General features: G+C 38.0%; 3 protein-coding genes across 10 annotated transcripts; all 3 read right to left on the bottom strand.

Moving 5' to 3' along the window:
* Positions 1–5,752: 5,752 nt before the first annotated feature.
* On the bottom strand, positions 5,753–7,241 carry LOC112291812 (protein BOLA4, chloroplastic/mitochondrial). The gene is made up of 3 exons (XM_024539722.3): positions 6,910–7,241; positions 6,262–6,329; positions 5,753–5,968 (listed from the first exon to the last, which is right to left on the bottom strand). The coding sequence occupies exons 1-3, from the start codon at positions 7,195–7,197 to the stop codon at positions 5,806–5,808; spliced, it is 519 nt and encodes a 172-aa protein (XP_024395490.1). The 5' UTR covers positions 7,198–7,241; the 3' UTR covers positions 5,753–5,805.
* A 1,434-nt stretch (positions 7,242–8,675) lies between these two features.
* LOC112280610 (alpha-1,4 glucan phosphorylase L-1 isozyme, chloroplastic/amyloplastic) lies at positions 8,676–14,812 on the bottom strand. Of its 8 annotated transcripts, XM_073533302.2 has the most exons (15): positions 14,707–14,812; positions 14,069–14,563; positions 13,591–13,805; positions 13,232–13,333; positions 12,779–12,955; positions 12,370–12,642; positions 11,926–12,197; positions 11,642–11,759; positions 11,185–11,523; positions 10,922–11,074; positions 10,667–10,795; positions 10,221–10,534; positions 9,916–10,102; positions 9,560–9,760; positions 8,676–9,381 (listed from the first exon to the last, which is right to left on the bottom strand). In XM_073533302.2, the coding sequence occupies exons 2-15, from the start codon at positions 14,349–14,351 to the stop codon at positions 9,265–9,267; spliced, it is 2,880 nt and encodes a 959-aa protein (XP_073389403.1). In that variant the 5' UTR covers positions 14,352–14,563; positions 14,707–14,812; the 3' UTR covers positions 8,676–9,264. The 8 variants fall into 8 exon arrangements, with proteins under 8 accessions (XP_073389403.1, XP_024372040.1, XP_024372056.1 ...); XM_024516272.3 differs by lacking the exon at positions 14,707–14,812 and having other exon boundaries at positions 14,069–14,695; XM_024516288.3 differs by lacking the exon at positions 14,707–14,812 and having other exon boundaries at positions 13,591–13,697; positions 14,069–14,695.
* A 2,273-nt stretch (positions 14,813–17,085) lies between these two features.
* Positions 17,086–21,910, bottom strand: LOC112285790 (uncharacterized). Its single transcript, XM_024526954.3, has 3 exons — positions 20,478–21,910; positions 19,180–20,135; positions 17,086–18,935 (listed from the first exon to the last, which is right to left on the bottom strand). Exons 1-3 carry the CDS (start codon positions 20,724–20,726, stop codon positions 17,678–17,680), a joined length of 2,463 nt encoding a protein of 820 aa, XP_024382722.1. The 5' UTR covers positions 20,727–21,910; the 3' UTR covers positions 17,086–17,677.
* Positions 21,911–23,217: the final 1,307 nt, after the last annotated feature.

Below are 23,217 nucleotides of genomic sequence, written 5' to 3'. Positions count from 1 at the left end.
GTATGTTAGAAACCTTAAATATTTTTTTAGATATTCCACCATAGTAGTAGTAAAGTAATTTCCATGACTGCTTCACCGACAACAAAGAATAGAGACGTATCCGATTCCAACTCTTGTTTGCAAATTAGAGGGCAACATTTAAAATGGAGTACTTATAATGAATATATGTCTATAATATTTGCTTTGAGGGAGTATTAATTTTTGTGTGTATTTATGATTTAAAAAATTTAGATAGTCATAAAATATTTTATCATGTATTCATTGTGATTTATTTGTAGAGGTTCTTATAAAATGTGTAAATCATATGATATATATTTTATTATATTTTAGGTAGTAACTTTTTTGGAGAATCTTAAATTAACATACTAGTTTTCACTCTATTTTTCTTCCACATTGTTTAGGGCTTTGCATTCTTCTACCAATTTCTAAATTTTGCACTCAATAATGTATTGATTTTGTAAAGGGATTGGAAGGATAGACAATAGAACTCTTGGATAGGGTTGTAATGGAGAGGCTAAAAAGAAGCACTAATTTGAGTATAAGGAGTTAAGTGCAAAGGTAGAAGCATGTTGCTAAAAGTCATATCAAAGAGAAGTTGGAGAGGCATTGGAGGTGAATTTTGAAGAAAATTCAATTGTGATGAATATATATTTATATTAGTAATTACCAAAATTAGAGGATTTAGATAGAAGTAAAAATCAGTTTGTTTGATAATATCTTGTGGAAAAGCTTCTTTGAAGCTCTATAGATGGAGATTAGACTTTTCAAGTATTTGTAGGTGATTAATAGGTTGAAAACTTAGCCATATGGCACACGTATTAGAAACTTGCCTTGTAAATTAGACATGTGTCTCATAAATTGGATACATATTGGATGACCTATAGAATATCATCACATAACTTCTTAATCAGATAATATATATGGAGGTGATTTTGAAGCCTTCTTCATTCTTGTCAATGCTTTTCTTGTATTTTGACTTAGTTCAAGAATCTCTAGTCTCTTTGTATTTTGATTTCTATTTTATATCTATCTTTGATTTGTCTATTTTTTCTCTTTAAATATCACTAGAGTGTATTTCTTCTTTAGAGTTTTGTTATGATTCATATTCTTGACATTAATAAGAAAAATATCGTTAGATGAAAAGTTTGTATTTCAAGTAATAAAAATAAATAGTAGGTATTTGTATTTTATTGATAATAGATCAATTTGAGATTTATGTGGGTTTTTTTAGTATTTTCCTAATTTTTTAAAATTATTATTTAAAAAAAATATTTGAAAAAATAATAGTTTAAATAAAAAATTAATATGATTTATTTTTATTTGGTTTAGGCCACTTTTAAATCAAACTAACTTAATAATAGAATGAGTATATTAAATCCAAACTAAATCATGGAATTCTAAACCAAATTCAACCAAATTAAATTAAATCAAACAATCTAAACTAGGATTCCTATTATATAAATGGCTAAGATCAATTTTGGTGTCAAATTATATTTTAATTTATTCCATTGTAATAATTATATTTATTCTTTGATCTAATAGTGGTCAATCTTTTTTATTTATTAATAACGAAATGACATTGTTTTATACAACATAATTACCAAAGTTATTACACTACATCTTTAAATATTATGCTACAAATATAAAAATGTAGTGCAATGACTTTGGCAATTGTCTTTAAACATTTTTATACTTTAAATATTATGCTACAAATATATTGACTAGAGTTTGAATCCTAAATTGCTATAAAACCTTTAACTAAGATCTATAACAAATCTTTGTTTAAAACACTGAGATTCTAAGGTTTTAACAATCATTATGTATTCATTTTCTATTATTACTAATCTCCTTAAATAAAACCAATGTAGTAGAGGTGCAATTTTCATTTATTGTGATTTAAAATAACTTTAGATAAGTGCTACTATAAAGAACCTACAAAGCAATAATGTCAAATTTTTAATTAAATAGCTTGTACATGATAACATTGATATGTCTTTATTTCATGAACAATGGTTGCCAAATACAAGTTTTTAGCTAAGTGTACTACACAAGCATTTAAGTTTAAATCTCATTCTTTAAAAAAAACTAATACTTAGCAATAATAGAAACAACTTTTGTATTACCATTGAGTAACTAACATTAAAAAAGATAAATATTTTCAAAACATTCAATAGCTTATTTAATATTATTTTGGTTTTTAATGCTTTTTAAATCTAAGTAAACAACATTTGTTACCAAATCCAATTTAAGGTGAATATTGTAGAATTAATAATAACAAACTATTGGAAAAATTGCTATCTTTAAAATAGTGTCATTATTGATCTTATCAAAATTCATTTTGTATAATAGTTGTATTGCATTTTTGGCAAAAATGGCATATGCTATTGTTAGATGATTAATATTGTACATAATTGTTGAGATTTTTGTAGAAATCAATAAGAAATTAAGAATGTCTTTGATCTTTTTGTAAATATGATGATTGAAATGATGCTACTTTAAGTCACTAGCACATTGATGGTAGCTAATTATTGCATCTAATATTAGAAGATAAAAAACTCGTCTCTTGCATATGTTATTAGCCAAATTCTATCTAATTATTGAGTCAATGCAAAGTGGATCTTGACTTATATTGAAGAAAGTTTTGATAAATCAACAATGTATAATTTGTTGACTTGGCTTATGCAAATTATTTACATAAGTTAATAAAGCTTGGTAAATTAAACATAGATAAAATTCAAGGAATTTCTAAATACCAAATTATGATGTATATCTTACATATAAGACATAAATGTGTTTTATAATAGAATTTTTATTCCTATCTTGGTGAGATAAAATTTACTTAATAATAGTTATTGTATCAAATCAAATATGATTCAAGACCACAATTTATTTATTATATAGACTACATGCTTCTATAAGCTCTATAGAAGTTAGACCTATATGACACAAATACTAAGAATAAATATTTCCAAAAAAAAATCTAAGATGTATTAGAATGTTACAGATATAATTAAACAAGTTTACACATTGTTGTATTATAAATTTTAAATAGCATTGAATTATGCTATCTATTAAATATTATACTAAAATTTGGTGTAATAGATTAATAGCACTTGAAAAAAATCAATAAAAAAACAAAATACAATATGAATACTTACTACTTTATTTTATATTTTAAGTCCAATGTTTTGTATTATTTTGTTTTGTTTTGTTTTGTTTTGTTTTTTTTATTATTTTTTGATAGAAAATATGAACCTAGATACTTGAATTTTTGTTACACAAATAATTTTTTATAATAGAAAATATTAAAATCATATATATATATAGGTATATATTTTAAAAAGATTAAAATAAAAATTGTATAATAAGTGGAAGCCAATATGGATTGGTTTAATCTACTTAATATATAAACCAAATCAAATTGTGTGATTTGGTTAACATTGGTTTGGACATAGCTAAAACCAATTTGAAATCTAAACTAGCCTTATTGCATTCTTATTGCAAAAAGTTGTGACATTGGTTATAGGACTAATATTATTGTTGCTATCTACAATTTGTCATCATGTTTAGAGTATAACAAAGTATTTGTGATATTGTGATGTAAGATATGACAATTCAATGCCTTTGCAAGTTTGATAATTTTCTTTGATTTATTGTTGTGCTAGTTGTTGTTATGTCCTAATTACTTTGATTCTTGTTGTAGTTTTGATTACTTGTCATAATCTTGTTGCTTGGTTGCACCCTTGTACTTATTAAGTATATGTGCAAAAATCTTATAAATATTGCTTGAGTCTCAAAAGTTCAACTATCACCTTCAATTTAAGTATGTATGTTGTAACCAGATATGCTTTTCAATCATATTCTTGATGTCTAACAACCAAAAATTTCTAGTTTTATTACTCTGTTTGAACAAGTTTATTTAATTGATGTAATAAGAATAATCTAGTCCTTGAAGTATATCCCTTTAAGTTTGTAGATTGTTGATTACACTCCAATTACAATTTTATTTTATTATCAACTTTTATCATTAGTTTTTGAGTACATGGTGATTTTAATGAATATGATGTTATTAGAATAGTTTCTTTAATGCCTTGTTCAAGAAATAAAGTTTCATACAACATGCTACAATAATAATAATCATAACAATGCATTTCTTTAGTTACTCAAGGATTGCGTCTTTTAGTACCTAGAGACAAGGATTGTAAGTTATAACTACCGAAACTAGACTTAGACTTACGTGTCCACAAGTTTCATCGGTTTGACACAAAGTCACAAGCTAACACGTTGTTTTAATTTAATTTTTGTGTTCTGCAATCCTCAAAGAATACAAGTCATAAGGACTCATGGAAGAGAAGTGATGACTTTCTTACTGATGAACTTCCAAGGGCCACTATTCTCTGAGGTGAACTACAACATTGGACAACGAAATCCAGTCTAATGGTGGATCCATTTCCTTGAATTCTTCCCTTAATAAAGAAGTAAAATGCATACATTATCAAAAACTAGACTGTGTATACAGATTGACTAAAACACTCATTGCTGTGGAACCAGCATTCTCTCCTCGCGAAACTTGTGAAGGAGACCAGATCAAAAGCAACGAGAGCTGGCCCAGTGCATTCACTTACTGACTCTCTGAAACAAACATAACTGAAGATAACATTCACGTTGTCTTCATCTTATGTCTACTGCAGTAATATCAAATGATGACAAAATAATCTACAATGCCAAACCTTTGACTATCAACTACGCTTGTCAACATGGTACTACGGTCAAGCAGCCCCAACTTCTTGTATACCTTGTATAAATGGTCACGCTTATCAGCTCCCGCACATCTTTGTGGAGCAAAGAAGGCGGTCATACACAATTTGGAAGTTCGAGTCAGACACGTTGAGTTTGCAAGCGAAGGCTGAAATATTGCCAGCATCGTTCCAGTAACAGTCACCGATGTCCACGCCATCTTTATCAAGTATTTTGCCAAAGTATCTGCCGCTGCAAGCAGGTCGAATCATGACACCACTAAAACCACAAGTATTATCTGGAATATGCAGACTGTATCCTCCATAGCAATCCGGATACTTTCCCCCAGCTATAGTGGCATTCTGAAAGCCTTGGCATCCCCACTGGGTGCTGGGAATAACCATCTGATAATCAAATCCTGAATCCCCATACAGTCCATAATATATGTTGACAACGTGAAAGTTAGCACTGGTTACCATAAGCCTACAAAGGACTTGCATCAGAACAACCATGAGAAGTTGCAGGTTTCTCATTCTCACCAGTGTTGCTACGTTCTTCAGTGCAACAAAACAGATGAAGCCACAGAAACGTGAATCGCCAGGTATACAGCAGAAACGGATGTAGCTAGGCAGCTTGGTCTCATACATGATTGATGGGCATTTGTACTAACGGCTTCCCTGTACTCCCTTTCCGCACCCGGAACATGTGAATACAAAAGCAGTTCTATGATGAGGTGATCATTAAACATCGAGAACAGGTGAAGAAAGGATTGAACAAAAACTGACGGTGAACCTCGTTTCAAACATATGTTACCTGGCTGACATCACAAGCAGTCTAGATTTTAAAGAAATAATCTCAAAACGTGAGCCTTGAACAGTGGTACATCACAATGCTGTAAAAAGTAAAGTGGTAGAACCGTGGTCCAAATGAACCAGCATTTGAGAAAACAGCATTCCAAAACACGCAAGCAACCTCCCAACCTCCATCAAATGCATTGGAAAGATGAAGATTGAACTCGCGTTTAACGTGACTCTTCAATAAAAAAGTTTAATAATAGATTCTTTGCGATTACAACTTCTTTCCCGCTTCCGCAGCCTCAGCTGGAGTTCTAGTCCTAAGCTGGTCGACAGCGTGCACTGCATTTTGAAGCTCTTCCCAAATTGCTTTGTACACCATACGTTGTCGACTAACCCTTGACTGACCCTCGAATGCTTCCGCTACAACATCAATGCTGTGGGACACAGATCAAAACAAAGTGAAAGAGAAAATTAGATTTTTCTTCAAGATAAAAAGAATGTTGAGGAAAAATGAAACAAGAAGGATTACAGGGTTATTGATTAAGGACTACGCATGTAGCGGAGGAGCAACACACTTACTAAAATATCCTTGCAATCAAAACTAAAATAACATTTCTGCTCATCAAAGAGTGGATTGTATAAAAATTCTTCGTAAAATCAAGGCTAGGAAAGAGAGCTGTATCTTCCCAATAGGGAGCCCATACTAAGGGAGATTAAGTGGAATTACCTGACATGCCGACCATCGCCATAAGCATCCACTACCGAAACCTCTTCCGCTTTCAATGAATCCTTGATCTATCAAAACAGTGATGTTATAAAACCGACCAGATGGAATATATAATAAGTGGGCATAATGATAAAGCCCACCCAAGTTGAACATAACCACAACTTCACTCTGCTTGAATTTCTTAACAAAAAATTTACATCACAAAGTAAACACTTGTAATTTTTTGATATCACAGGACTAACCGAAAAAGGCCATTAAAACAAAGATCAACTGACACAATATACTTTCGATAAAACCTGCATAAGTTTAATATGTACTTTTTTCTTCCTTTTTATTCTTCAAATGGTTTTGGTAGAACGAAATAGCATCTTATCCAAAACTTCGCAATAGTCTAGAAAATTCGATTACAACACTACAAGAACGCATTATAATACCCTGCGATGATTGAACGACTTTCCTGCCTGCAAATTATTTTACTTAAATTGAAAACTGCGAGATAAGCTGCATTTATAATTAACGAGCCACTCCCCACTTAATCTCTTCCAATTCCCTTCGTAACCTAATGAAACCTCCACGAAGAAAAGCTCATTCTAAAACGATTCCACTGTAAACGACCAATATCGAAGCATACCAAGCATAATTACTCACCTTTTCTTTCATACTCGACATTAGGGGTGAATCAATGGCATTCTGATCAGCTGCCTTAATAGAAACCATCCTTCGCCGCTCCATTCTCACACCAGCATCGCTAATACTCTCTTTATCACCAAAAACCTTGCACGACCCGAAAGATGGCCGTAAACCACGCTCAAATGACGTCGCAACAGAAAACCACGCAGCAGCTCCTGCGAAAGACGGCACTGCTGCACGGAAGAAACCGACGCGGGTGCGGACCTGACGCCCCGCCAACGGTGTCAAGCACGATAGCGTTGCCATGGCCACTAGAGATGCCGTTGGCTGTGGCTATGGTGATGGAGCTCCAAACCCTAATTGCGAAACCCGGACACTGTGAATCAAGATTAATGTGGAGGGCTCTGCGAGCTCTGGAGCTCTGCGTGACTCATCACAAGGGAGAAGTTCCAGCTAGGATTTATTGAGGGTTGTTTATTCCTACCTGGCATGTGATAAGAACAGTGGTGGCCACAACCAAACTGGATGTCCCCACTAAATTTGGATGATGTATGAGATTTGGATGAAAAATATTCCAAGATGAAGTTATCTTTCTCTAGGACACCATTATTTTTTTAGCTCAAAGCCTTCAAATCCTTTCTAATGTTATACTTCATTTGAAATTCCCAATTGAAAGACAATATTTATTTTGTTTGTTTTTATTGTCAATGTTTTTAGTTACTTGCCTCTTTTGATGTTCTCTTTTGTAGTGTTTTATCTTATTGTGTTTTTTTTATTATTATTCTTTTCATTCAAAATTTACAGCTTCACAAGTAGTGATGTGGTATTTATAATCACAATTACCAATATATTCATTGATATGTAAATTTAATATTAGACATTTTTTGACATTTTAAGATTGTGTAGACATGGATTATGTGTTTGACTATTAAGATGTCAAAAGTCCTCAACATTGCTTGATATTGTAATGCCTCTAGATAATATTATGAACAATTATTAATAAAAAGTGTACAATATATAATTTATTTTTTTATTTTTTTTAAATATATATATATATTAATCACAAATTATATATATATTAATCACAAATTATATATATATATATAATCACAAATTATAACATATTATTATATTTTAATTTCTAATAAATGATCTCTTAAATCTCATAAATCTATTAAGTACTTTTCAATTCTTTTTATTTATGGTATTATTACAATATATGTATAATATGCTCACCAAACCAAAAAAAACATCACAAAAATTAATATATTTTATTTTATTAAATAAATAAATATATATATATATATATATATATATTCTTTTAAAGTCATCTCATTAATTTTTACTCTCATAAAACCAATAAAGAATATGTTCTAAATTAAGTTTTGATACACATTGTGTGTTCATTATCTTAAGTTGTGTGTATGTGAGTGTTTTTTTTTTTTTAATGAAACTTTGAACATTGGTAGCAGCCATTAAGTTGAAGTTCAATTATTCATTATAATACAAAATAATTACAATCTTCAAATGATCTCACATTAATTAACTATAATTAAATCCCAACATTAATAACTATAATTAAATCCCAACAACTTGTGTATTGTGTAAATAAAGATTGTCATATACAATAGATAAAGTGCTAGAAATCATCATCAAGTATGAAATCTAAGCCAAATAAGAATGCACAACAAACTCACTCTCAAGAAAAGATGAAAAATCTAAACACAAACTTGTCAAACTATCTCTTAAACAACAAAGGGAGAATTCAAAAATACAAGTGTGTATAGAAAATCCTAAAGTTTACTTAATTGCTGAATCACTATAGCCAAGCAAAATCTTACAACTATAAGTTTTCTCTCTTAAAAACACTCACAGGACTTGACAAAAATATCAAGTTAAGTGGGCTTCTCCACCTAAATCCTCAAACAATATCAACTAACACAAAAGGATTAGGTGAAACCTACTAAACTAAAGGAGACTACATCCATTGGACATCAATGACACCCATTGCCACATCAATTGACACATCAATTGACACATCAATTGATTCATCAAATGACAGATCTTTTCATCATCCTTTCATCATCCAAAAGGATAGCATGTTGTTTTCATTAGCTACAAATTTTATTTCGATGTGTTCTGCTATAAACCTATGTTCTATTCCAAATACTCAAATCAAAATAACAAAGACAAAATTTCAAGAAGAAGATGAAGTGATGTTTTGAACGTTATGGTTTGAACGGCATTCTCAGTACAAAAGACCAGCTGGTTCTGATCAGCGTCACCGTGACTGTAAATCAATGGAATGCCGAGCTGTAGATTCGGCCTCAGTAGGAGATGCGAGGACTTGTGATCAGTTTGGTTGTGTGCAGGTTATGGCACCAGGGATGGTTTTACTCCCCAGATCTCTTTCGCATACTCATGGATAGTGCGGTCGCTGCTGAACTTGGAGGACCCAGCTGTGTTGAGGATCGACATCTTCGTCCAACTCTGAAGCTCCACAGACAACACCCATTAAACCAGTTAGTGTTCTGTAGAGATAGGGAAACGATTTATGCGAGCAGATGTAGTAAGTGGATAATTGTATATATTGTTATGGTGCTTGAATGTGTGAAGATTGTGGAGTAAAAGGAGCGCTGGAAAGCAAGGAGCTTGCGTGGGGTCTCACCTCTTGGTTCCGGTAAGCCTTGTCGATCCTCTCCTGGCATTCGACATAGTCGGGGAAGTCCTTTCCAACCAAGAAGTAGTCTGCCTTTCCGAATCCTTCGTCTCCCTCTAACGATTCCAGCATGTCTGCATAGTCGTACTTTCCCAACGCCCCACTTCTGATAAACTTCTTCACGTCTTCAAATGCCTTGCTAGGAGTGAACTGGCCACATCGAGCCACGCGGTAGTGATCCGAGTAAGTATTGCAGTGAGATGCAAGTTGATGAAGCCTGATGAATCGTATTCGCATCATGTGTAGCCAGCTAACATACTTACGTCGCTAGTAGGAAGAGCCAGCACGAGAGGCGTTTGTATTACCTTGCCGGCAGCTCGCTCAGATCTGAAACCTTGAATCTGATCCACAGTTGCGCCGAACAGGAAGAAGTTGTCTGCGCCGACTTCTGTTCGGATCTCAACGTTGGCTCCATCCAGGGTTCCAATCAGCACGCAGCCGTTCATGGCGAACTTCATGTTGCTCGTTCCACTAGCTTCCATCCCTGCCGTGCTGCACAATGCAAGATAATTTTCTTCTGTAAGATCTGATTTCAAAGACTGATGCTGATTATGGTGATTGTAGATGCAATAAGACTGATTAGTCCGTGAGTATAGTCCTTCGTTGTCACCTTATGTGCTGGGAGAGATCGCTTGCCGGAATGAGCATCTCTGCCGCACTTACATTGTAATCAGGTACAAATATGACCTTTAACAATTCTCCGATGTCAGGGTCTTCGTTCACTACTGCAGCCACATCTATGATAAGCTTCACAATGCGCTTCGCTTGCAAGTACGTGGCAAAAGCTTTTCCACCAAATATACAAACCCTCGGTACGTATTTCACAGCGCGTTCCTTGGGGTTCATGTCCTTCATTTTCAGGTACCGGTGGATCACTCCCATGATGTTCATGAGCTGCCTTTTATACTCGTGAATTCGCTTAATCTGAGTTCAATGGTTGCGTTAAGTTCCACGAGTTGAGCAACGTTTACTGGCGAATGATAAAACTTACTTTCCTGGTCCGTCTTCTACAGTGAGTCTACAGAAGGGATTTCAAAAGCTTCAAGTATCACGCACCTGTATATCGAACATAGAGTTCGGGTTGACCACGTAACCAGTTCTTTCCTTAATGAAACCTGCCAGTTTTTGTTTTCGGACATACTTAGCAAGCCTCCATTCCTTCAGGAAATCCTGGTTTGTCGTGTGCTGTTCAGTTTCGAAATAAAGTGTGAGAGTTAACTCGTGACCTCGTATGAAGCTTAACTAAAAACTTGTTGCAATTGCAGATTTGAAAGGTTTCTACTGATGAGCACAGAAAAAGGCACAGTCCACCTTCCGAAGTCCAGCCAACAGCTCGGCATGAAGTACCCAGTCCCGACTTCCCAGCCATTTGGTGATGACTGCACTAAGTTCAGGGTTGCAATATGCTAGCCAGCGGCGAGGCGTTACCCCATTCGTTTTGTTCTGGAATTTTCCTGGCCATATCTGGTTCAAACACTTCAAGAATGCTCACTGAAGTTTTATCAACCTATTTTGGAAATGCACATTGTTGCGATAGCAGAAGTTTAATTACAATATGATCGTGTCTCGAAAACCTTGTAGAAGTCTCGGAAGACTTCGTTCTTCAAGATTTCGCTATGAATGGCCGCAACGCCATTCACTTTGTTCCCTGCAATCACACTCAAATTGGCCATTCGCACCATCACCTCAAGTTTCACTGGTGTCTTTTTGTCTATTGAAGCTTTTTTAGTTCCGTCTCTCTTAGCCTTGACATCCTCGTAAGGTTCAACTGAAGGCTTCACTACGGCAGGATTTGGCTTCTCCAATGCCTTTTTTGAGCCTTCGTCACGTTCGACGTTTTCAAGCACCCTCATGCGAGCAACCATCTCCTCGAGTTTTGTCCCCCTCTCCATTTTTGCAAGGCTCTTGATGAACTAGATACAGGCGTGGACATATGTTTCAGAATTCTACGAATCCTATCACAACGGCTGGACTGTCTGATGCCGCAGAGAACTTAATCAAGGTAAAACAATATTTTGATTAACTTGATACCTCCTTGTCAATCCTCTCAATGATCTCGGCGTGCCGTGGTAGCAGTGTTTGGAGAATAGGCATGGGCCATTTCTCCAGGGCCTCCGGAAGAACTGTGTGGTTTGTGTATGCCACCGTCCTGATGATGGCCAAAAGCTTATGAATAAAAAGAAAATAACAGGCTCGTTGCATGCACAAATGAACCGTTACTTCCAGAAAGAATGCCAACAACATTTGGACGGGACCCAGCTGTAAAAATTGCGAATCAGGAGTTGTTAAGGATCCAGAAGGATGAGGTTACGCACGCTCGAGTAATGCCCCAAGCTTGATCCCATGAAAGACCCTCGACATCCATGAGAATGCGCATCAATTCAGGAATACAGAGGGTTGGGTGTGTATCGTTCATTTGAATCGCCACTTTCGTAGAGAATTTGTTCCAGTCTACCTTGGTTCCCGACCACTCCTTGTAGCGAGCAATCATGTCTTGTATGGAAGCTGAGCAGAGTGTGTATTGCTGCTTCAATCGCAGCAGCTTCCCTTCCACGGTTGCGTCCCCTGGATACAACACGTGACAGATCTGGCAATCGCCACCATACAGCGGATCAAACCACTTGACCAGTTGATGGAGCATTAGGACACAAAACAGACAATCAACTCACAATGCCCATCGGCGTGAAAATCAAGGAGAATCAAACATCGTGCAGGTGGAGAGTAGGTTCAGGACATAATGCTACTGGGTTGAATGATACCCTTTGTGCGTTGTTTCGAAGCGCAGCCGCTTTGTCGTAGTCACCTGCATTGAATGCATCCAAGTCGAAATTTTGTGGACTAACTTTAGTCGACCATAGTCGCAAGCAAATGGTGTTTTTGGTCTGGTATCCAGGAATGGGCACATCGTATGCAACAGCTTCGATGTCCTCTCCACCAATCCACTCCTTTCCGCCAGAAGTCTCGAACGTCTTACCGAAGAATTTGATCGGATAACATATGTCATGTCTTGCAATTTCCCACGGGTAACCCATCTGCAAAAGATCGATGTTGCTACCTGTTAAGAGTAACTAATGTGGGACGCCAACAGTGTCGCTCAGGTTGAAAATTCACCTCTCAAAGCTAAAGTTCTTTGGAAACTTTTCTATTTGATGCAAATTTGATCACTACCTCCAGCCAATTTTCGACAACTTCGTGTTGACCATCCTTGTCTATTTCTTGATGGAAAAGACCATACTTGTAGCGCAATCCGTATCCCCAGGCAGGATAGTTGAGCGTGGCCAAAGAGTCCAAGAAGCATGATGCCAGCCTTCCAAGTCCTCCATTGCCAAGGGCTGCATCTGGCTCCTACGATCAAGAATGAAGTGATATTCAATATGTACCTCTGCACATCGCTTGCGTTCCAAGAGCCAGACGTTACATAGAGTATTGGCTTCAAACCTGCTAAAGAAAACATGCTAGAGTCCCAGATTGTGCTCGGAACTGGGAGCCAAACTTCGAAAACAGGCCCGTCTCTTTCTAAAGTCTGTTGCACTGTAGACTAATGACTGATTAAACAAGCTTTGGCACAAGCATCGTATCAGTTAAAAGCATCACAGACACATTGTAGCAGGCTCTACGTGCCTGCTCAGCGACATTCTCAAGATCATGCCCGAGCTTGCGAAGGGCCTGGGCGTATTCGCTCTTCAGCTCAAGATTTCCAATAGCATTGGTCAAGGCTCTGCCCTACAGCAGCCAACTGTGAGCGATCAAAGCAGGAAGGAGGATTGCAACGCGCCGCCAATCTCTCAAAAGTGGCACCACGTTATCAATATGACCGCTAAATGCTGAGAGAATGCTTCAGGATTGGTTTATCTCTAAATTACTGGAAACAACAACAGGCTAATTCTACCACTCTAATGGCACGGAGATCATCCCTGATTAGTGTCTGAAAAGGGAGATTCAACGTCACAGGAGTGAGATCTGGTTTATTTGAGCACAACCTGCAGAAACTCCATTGAGAGGTAATGGACTGCCTTGGCATTTGTCGTCTTGAAATGTTTGTATGTATCGTTCCATCTCTGAATGAGACAGTCCCTCACACTATGAGCTGCAGCGAAGTAGGCTTGTTTCAACTCAAATTTGAACGGGTTGAACATTGACGAGTAATTTGCGTGATACTTGATTCGTGAAACAATTCCTTCAGGATCTGTGGCCGCTGGATTAGGAGCAGATGGAATTGCAATATGAAGCAAACAAGCCAGAATCTCTTAAGCAAATTTCGACGTGCGATTGAGTTCAATAAACGGAAATTATAATTCGAAAAACTAATCAACCCAACCTCTCTCAATCCAGACACCGTTAGACGATGAAATGCCAGCATTTGTGCAGACAACCCTAAAAAGATAGTCCAAGAAAACGCAATTTGTCCATAGACCATGGTCAGTCTACCTCATTCAAACACAGCACTGCCAAACTTACCGTCCCCTTTGGAAAAGGATGACCTCGGCGATTCTGGAGAGTTCGATTGATCCCCTGGTTTTGATGGTTTCTTTGGACCACACCTCATTGGACGAAGACGCACATCAGTGCGAGAAGAACAACGCAGACCACCTTTGCAGCAAGTCTTCAAACGCGCTCCTGTCAAGAAAGAACTTTTGCTCACAAGGCATTCCGTGACAATCTCGCTTCGATCAGCAAAACGATTCGTTCTCTGTGGGCATGCGAGGGCTGAGCAAACCGACCCTTGCACAAGAGCAGCCATGGTTCTACTTCTTCTTCCTATCTCTCTCTCTCAAACACCACGCCGTCTTTCACTGCAGTCTTTCTCTCCCCAGCGGTGAGACTATGCATATCATAAAACGTGCATTCCTCTCCTCTACACACACACACCCACAAGTTGACCCACATTGCTTCACATGGTTTGCAGCAAGCAATAGTGCTCTGACTTCTTCTCCGGATCATACACCACCACCACTGCAGTAAACAAAACAGCAAAACGTCGTCAATGAAGGAAGACGCAACACTGTTGGCATGTCCTACAATGCAAGCTCACAATGCTGTACCCATGTCAATCGTCAGGCACCAGGTCTGATGTGCAGAAATTGCAAGAGGCGTACATCAACTGTGTGTGTGTCTTTTGAGTGAAGAGGCATGAGTTCATTTTGCATGCCCTTCACCCCAACTCTTCCCCTTTCAAGATCTGTCCCTCAGCCTTCGGGGTCTTGTCACCTTGATTCCGAGCCTTCAGCGTTGGAGAGAGTTGCATTGGGTTCATAATGCATAGTTAGTTGAGCTCTTCTTCATCAGCATCCAAAGGTGTCACCTTGGAGATACAGTTTCATGAGTTTTCAGGAGTTTCTTTTGATGTTCTCACTGCCAACTCACTGAAGTGCTTTCATTTCTTGAAACAGCAAAAGAATCACTAGCATCTATCAACCAAAGTTAGGAATTTCACATTTGGTCTTCAAATAGTGAATTTTTCAATATTAGCATGTCACCTTTTGGTAGTTTCAGGTCATAGTTGATCACAAAGTCTCTAATTTTTGGTTTTTGACTTTGAATCTTGAGATTGCATTTAAAAAATTTATCCTACTCTTCTACAATGGTTCTTTAATCCAATAAAAAAATTGGTAATATTCATAAAATATAAAAGAAGGGAGTGTAAAAGAAGAGTTAGAAGAAAAATATATTTAAAAATTAATTAATTAAGAAATATGATTTTCAAGCATCATATTGAGTTAAAATATAATAAATTAAGATCATATTTAATAAGTTAAATACTTAAGTTAAATTAGGTTTAACTCTACTAGTTCTAGGTCCATTGTAATTGTTTTAAATTCAAATTTTGAGTATATCTACATTATTGTTATTACCATTAATAAGTTGCTTTCAAGTACAAGAATTTATATGCTAAATATGTCTATTATTCTCAAGTATTACATGCATAAAGAATAAGTTCTTTATGTGTCACAATATACAAATAGTTTCTTTAAAATAACCTTTAGGCAAGAAGTTTGTTGCATCTTCTTTGAATATATTTAGCCACTCTAATATATATATAAAATAAAAAATAAAAGTGTTTTTGTGTATCTGTTGTATTATTGCCAAAATTATTTGTGATATATTAATCTCTCTTTTTATACCAAGTATATTTTAATAATTGGTAATTTAAAGATATTTAATATAAAAGTTTCAAAGTTGGTTAAAACTTAACAAAGGTGCATCATTTCAGATGCAACCATTTGTAATTTTTGTCACTTGTCACAATGCACTATAACTTCTAATTGTATTGTTGAGCCACAATAGCATTAAAGAAGTCACAATTTTTTTTCATATTTTTCTATTATATAGACTAGTTTTAATTCTAGCGTCTAAACTTTGTTATCAATTATTGATGAAAGTCATGCAATTGGTGTATAAAAAGACAAAAACAGATTTTCTTACATATGCAATGGTTGATTTTTTTAACAAGTAGAAATTGGATCTAGAATACCAATTAATGCATCTAAAATCATGTCCTTGCTATGAATATTGCATTAAACTTCAATAGATTCTTTTATATTTTGTAGTGCAAGCTTGTATTTAAATACTCTTTTATAAAGATGTTCCATTTGTTGTTGTAGCTCTACAATGGATGTATTCTTTCACTGTGTTTTCTCTTTAGAATCTCATGTTCTTTATGAATTCCTTAATTAAAGTATCTTCTTTTGCCAATTTTGCCTTTCATCTTATCAATTTTCTACTAAAACTTTAATTGGATGCAAAGCTCTCATTTGTTATTTATAATACATCATTTTTATATAAATCAGTAATAATATCTTTGAGTGTAATATCATTTATTGCACTATTAATAGTGTTATTTATAATCTATACATTGCCATATTTATTAGTACACCTATGAAGTACTACAGTTTCTTTTATACAATTATTGGTCTATTATGCCACCATTGACATCATCTTACATTAAAAAAAAATTCAAACCCTTTATTACAATCTAATCCTTCTTTCAGGAGAATTTATTACTTATTTTGAGATGTCTTATCTATATGAAATTAGAATACCACTTACTAACTTTGTATGTATGTATGTATGTATATATAAAATCATTTTTTAATTAATAGGTAATACACAATTCTATTCAATTTTTATTCTGCCTACAATATTTTACAAAAGAACAGTGGTACTTTTGCCTTTCAACCTTGAGATAGAAGACAATTATAACATTTGTGATGTAAGTATCTGCAACCTTGGAAGGATTACAGTTTTTGGCTAAAATATTTTTCTAATCATTTCATTAAAACATAGATATTTTGAGAATCAATATATAATGCACTTTAGCATAAAAATGACATGTCTTATGAAAACCTATATTGAAATGGATGGAAACAATAATGTTATCCTAGTACTGAAGACCACTTCAATCAGGTCATTAAAGTAGCATACTCTGCTCTTCATAGCTATGACTATAGAGATACATGCAATGGGCAAAACTGAAATAAACCATTAACGTAACAACACACGATATATATTATACCTTCATTGAATCTCACACATATTTCATTTAGTGATCGGGAAGATCACTGTAGACCTCCATGCTTCTATGATAAATGTTCGAAGTTCACAAATTACAACGAATGAACAAAAAGAGTTCACTAGTGGAGAATTTCAGCACCACAATTACCAAAATCAGATAACGGCTATCATTACCTCAGATAAGCTAATCATCCTGGATAGCAACTCAAAAGACTTATGTTCCATCTTTTCTTCAAATTTTGTGGGTTGCCAAGGAGATAAAGCGATTAAAGTAAAAGTACGGCCGAAATGAAACTCACTGAGGTTTGAAATGTCATCACCAAAACAGTGTAAGATTTGAATCGTAAGCATCCAGCAATTATATACAAATGCGTGCAGACAAGTCCTACCTCTTTGTCTGGAACGACATTTTGCACAGCGCAGATTCCAAGAATCAGGAAACATAACATCAGGCAGCACCCGAACGCCATGCGGTTGAGTCCAACACGTAAAAGCGGGTTACACTGTCCTAAACAATCAGCAGCTCCCACACCCAAGCACAACGAATCGCCTCCGTTAGCGCCGTCGCTCTGTTTGGATTGACAACAGTATACTAGCTGTCGATTCTTGAGTAGCAGAAACTGCCCGAGGGACAACTTTGATCACGCCACCATATTTATGCATAACTCGTTTAGCAGGAGACAGAGTCGGAAACCAACGACTTGCACTAGGTTCTAAACTCTCTGATCGCATATGTTTCAACGACCTTCCTTGCAAGGGTCCCGCATGGCTTGTCTCAGCTGGCCAGCTTTTTTCTGAATCCGGCTCACGATACTCTCTGCTGTCTACATCACACTCAACCCCTCGGTCATCTTCGTTAGTTCGCTGCCTAACTCCACAACCAGAAACATCCCGTTCGGTCTCACCATATCGATGGTCCTCACTATTTTGGCAGTTACCATTATCTCCTCGGAGACCGGCAAAACTTGTTTTGTTCTGGGGGTTTCCCTCCCCCGAAGCACGCTGCCTTTCCGAGCTCCCCCAACCTTTAGCCCACCCACGATCATCCAAAGGGCCCACCTTGTTAACGAGATTAACTCCAACATCGGACCCCACTCCAGCTTGTTGAGTATTCTCAACTGATTGACCGGATCCAGAAGAAATAAGGCGTTGAGAATTGCGTGCAGGAGACGCTACTCCCGTATTTGCAGTGGGCACAGCTGCTGAAACATGTTGACCATACCATGCTGCTGCTGCTGCAGCAGCATTTAGGCTGGTCCAGGTCTGAGGCATAGATGGCTGCGACCAAGTAGGAAATCTGACAGTCTGCATAACTCCAGGATAACCAAACCTGGGCATCGGTGCATCCATCATGGGATACGCACCGTACCCAGGAGGGCAAGGCCCTGAATATGGTACATACATATAGGGAGACATCATCCTTGTTGCACAAGGATTTGCAGCATAAGGGCCTGCCGGCCACGCTGATCCAGAATTAAAACCCTGCTGGAAGGGTAAAGGTAAAGGGTATAAGGGTTGAGATACTGACTCCGGAACTGATCTGGAGTTTTCATTCAAATCTTTACATACCTTCGTTTCGAAACGTCTTTCTGAAACCTCAGGAACTTCAGGAATTTCGGTAGCTTTAGGGATTTCAAGGGCTTCAGGTGTTTCGGGAACTTCAGCTACAGGGCTTGAAGGCCTAAGAATATTATCAACTTTTTGTGGTACCTCATCAACATGGAGGGAAAAACAAAGCGCTTTCGCCAGAAGCTGCTGCACTTCAATGGCTCGGTGAAGTTCGAAGACCTGTAGTGCAAAGAGCTTTTGCTGCCTACGCATGTCAGAGAATCAAAACAAAACCACTCATCAGAAAGAATCGCATCCAGGAGATGTCAGGAACCATCACATAATACACAGGAAAATGCATGATCGATAACCCCAAAATTATCCGGGGTAAAATCTGCGTAACGCAAAGCAGCCTAAGATATTTGACTAACGTTCTTAAAAAAAAAAAAAACTCGTGCACCTAAAAGAAAAAATCGATAATGAATTGGAAGTTAAAAGGCGCTTTATACCTGATGATCATCATCTGAACTTTCCAAAATTCTTGCTGACCAAAAGCATCCACAACATCTCGAAATTCTATAGAACCCATCACTACGTTTTCCAGCATTGAAGATCCTGTTTCCATACTGCTGTCTCTTCTTAGCCGGGAGGGCTTTGATCCCTCTCCACGTTGGTTTTCCGAAGTTTGGTTGCTGAAGTCATTGCGCTCGGACGCGCCTGTCAAGCTATTTGCTCTATGCACCGAGACGGGAGGGACAATCGCGGCAAAGGTTTCTGATGCATTGATAGGTCTTACGACCTTTTCCCTTGCCTCGTCTCTCTGCTGCAACAGAAGCTCCTCTTGACCGATTTCGTGTGTACTAGGCTGCACAAAACCACCGTCACAAGCCACGGGGGCTCCATCCAACTCGCTGGGATTGACTTCTTCAGAACCCACATCGTTGTCAACGACGGACACAACTGCACATTCCCCACTAGCTGTGGGAACGCGACCGTCATCCTTGCGCACACTTGACACGACCTCAGTACTCTTCTCCGTCAGCAAGCGTCTAACTTGATTCATGCACGGAGAGGACCGCTCCTTGCCTCTTACAAAAGCCCTCTGTTGTCTAGATCCTTGTCGATTTGGAGGGACAGTCGTGAGTACCGTTTGACTGCTAGATTGTGATGCCGAAGAGTAAGTGGGAACAGCGAAATCGTCACCTAGACTTTCCTTGTTGGTGGGAGCGCAGTGGCCCAAAGATTCAGACTTACGGCCAACTGCACGTCCCAACGAGGGTGATTCTGAAGCTCCGTCCATTACAGTACTATCACTATTACTGCTGGTAATTTTCGATGACTTAGCTTCAACACCGCATTGTCCCGAATTCATCACGGGCATGCATGTCATCACTGGAACAACAGCAGGCTTCATGTAGCTGAAGGGCATGTACGAGTACATACTCTCGTAAGATCCAACTGGCATCTGCAACTCAATAATTGGCAAGGTCAAAAAACTACGCATGTGCAACGAAAGATGTGAGTGTGACTTCTCCGAGACATATCGCCACATGGCTCGATAGATCATCAGCACTCTCCAGCTTCTTACTATCGTGAAAAGTAAGCGACAGGACATGAAACTAAACCGGCTCCCACTTATTTTCATAACAAGCAATGACTGATAAATACACGTGTATTTGGGTAACAGGTAGCAGACTGCAGACCGCCAACTACACACTGAGTTCTCGTGTAACATCCACGACATGTACCGAAAAGATCTCAGAAAATCTGATAGCTGGCTCAATTCATGAGTATTAGTAAACCACACCTGCGGTAGGTATATGGGGGTACTCATGGAGGGACTCTGTATAGTTCGACCATTGGGGGGCAGAGGCATTGGAGATGGTTTAAATTTGTGAGATGGAACAGTGAGCTGCTCATAAAGTGCCATCTTATTCCGAGGTGGACCTCGTGGTCCTGCCTTCTTCGTTTCAGCCACATGCAACCGAGGAAACAAAGCAATCTCTGGCTCCTGCTGCTTACCACCATCAGATCTCTCTCCTTTCTCTCTTTTCATTTTGAACCACCGTATATCACAGGATTAGCAGCACTCGTTAATTGCGTTTAGCATAATCAAGTGAAAGAAACAGCCTCAACACCACAAACTTTTCGTACTATTAAAAATGTACTAGTCTTAACGAAAACACTGAACTCTTGAAACCACTCGGTAGTAGCCCATTGATTTCCCAGCTACTCCGCCGTCGAAACCAAAAAACGCATCTCACCGAACGTCTCAATCACCATCCTCGAGCACAATATTCCCATATTGCTAGCATCAACCTTATCTGGTGCTGAAAACAGAGACAAAAAAAAAGGTAGCTGGTTTACAGATGAAATTCCCAGACGCCCTTGCAGGAAACAAGTCCATGTAAACAGCTATCCTGGCAGTAAATCACCAACCCCTCCAGTGCTCAAGTGCGCATACAAACGATCGCACCCCTTGCACCGACGAGATCGGAGTGACAGATCATAACTGTGAAAGGCGCATCACTAAACACAACTCACACTCCACATTCCTTCACAACGCAAGCTGAAAACCTAACCGTACACAAAATATAGTGGCTAAATCACTATCATGACCTGCAACAAGCTGTGGCTCCGATTCACTTTCAACACTGCAACGTCATCAACTCTCCGCTACTGGAGCATTTCTTCGTTAACTCGCCATGTGAGGCCCACTCACTGACCAACTTCAAAACTCCTCGGCACCAACAACAGTTTCCACAAACTTCAGCATGCCAAAAATATATATATAAATATCACAAAACACCTCCTCTACTTGCTCCTCCAAACCCTTCACGAAATACACCTCCAAAAGCCTTCAGAACTCTTCAAAAAGTTCTACGAACGTCGACTCTATCCTAGACTAAGCCCTTCCTGCGTCCAAATTCGACTCTACCGCGCACGAACGCACACCGCTACCCCCCAAACGACCGCAACATACTCTCCAACGTACGCAGACCACGCTTTCGGAGACATCGCTCACCACACTGGCTGCGGTTTTAATCGATACGAGAGAAGCCACATGGACTCTGCAACAGCGACAGGTCTTTCACACGATTGCAGCGCAGCCTTTCCACAGCGCCATTGGATTGGCCGAAGAGCTACCATTAGCTACGTTGCTCGACATCGACAAAGGGTCAGGAACGGAATTAGTGGTGGTGGAGAATGAAGAGCAGCTGCAAAGGGGCTCGGCATCAGTCTTAACGTTTAGCTCAACTTCAAGTGGAGCGCCTCCTGTCCAGTTCTGGGCATGCCTCTTTCGTTGACAGCCAATGACTTAAGCCCACCTCGGAAACGAGACAATTCCTGACGCTCTAAAAAGAGCTCTTAGATTCTTCTCGTCCTTGTTCGTTTGTCCGTCCGTTTTTTCGTTCGTTCAACAGCCCGTTCATGCGTTTCTCGTTGTAGTGTAGACACCGGTTGCGACGTCGCTTTGAATCTCGTCAACGGAACACCAACAAATTCTCTTCCCTAATCGTGGGAGGTTCAATGGAGGCGATTGCTCCAGCCATTGAGCCTGCCCAATTGGCTGCGCACTCATTTTCTGTCCTGGTCATCCATCCATCAGAGCATCCGGCCATCCATCCACCGTGAGAATCGGTCATTCGTCGTAAAGTGGACTGGTCTGTCACTTTTTACTTTTTGGGAGATTGAATCACTTTTTGAACATGAATCATGTCCAAACATGTTCCAATCATAAATCACAACCTGCTCCCTGGGACCCCCACTTCGCTTTGGCAGTGTGATAATTTAACCATACAGTTAAATTTTGGTGATATTTTAATAAACACTCACAAACCACTCAATCTTTGTATCTTTTTTTAGAAATTGTTTACGTCTGAGTCTAATGATATAATAATTCTAATGCCACGAAGCGAACTTTGAAAGTATCATTCTTAATGAAGGTGGCGACGGATAAAAATAATCAAATAAACAATTAGTAGTGACTTTAAAAAGTTGATGTCAGTTTAAACTTTTTCAATGGCTAAATTCATTACTTTAATTGATCAAACAAACTTTTTGTTATGATTACTACTATCGTGATGAGTGTTTTTTTTTTTTTTTTTTTTTCCTACTATCTCGAACCAATGTAACAAGACCCTCTTAATTATTTTATCCGATTGGCCAATTAAAGTGCCAATTTTCATTATTTACGAGAGCGATTTCCACATCCATGTTGATCAAAACAACTGAATTCCTGAATGAGTGAGGACAATAAACGAATGACCACATCCATCCACCAACAAAGCCCCTTCGGATGAACGCGGGGAAGTAGGTACGGGCTGAGCAGCATGGATGAAGACAGTTTCCTTTATTAAGGCGCGCAAGCGGATTGGTTCACTTAAGGCTGTCGATGGGCCAATGAGAGGGCAGAAAAGGGACTGGGTGGCGCTGAGTTCAGGGATTGGTCCAGGACAGGATGGAGGATGTTCCACGCTGAGGTCACTATCTCGCTCTTCCAGTCCCGGTCATGCCCGTTGTTTAATCGGGCTCGGCCGTCGTCG

Source organism: Physcomitrium patens, chromosome 1, assembly GCF_059467195.1.
Source record: "Physcomitrium patens ecotype Gransden chromosome 1, ASM5946719v1, whole genome shotgun sequence".
NCBI classification, from domain to species: Eukaryota; Viridiplantae; Streptophyta; class Bryopsida; order Funariales; family Funariaceae; genus Physcomitrium; species Physcomitrium patens.
Note: the sequence above shows the minus strand (reverse complement) of the source record. Positions and strands in the feature narration are given on the sequence as shown.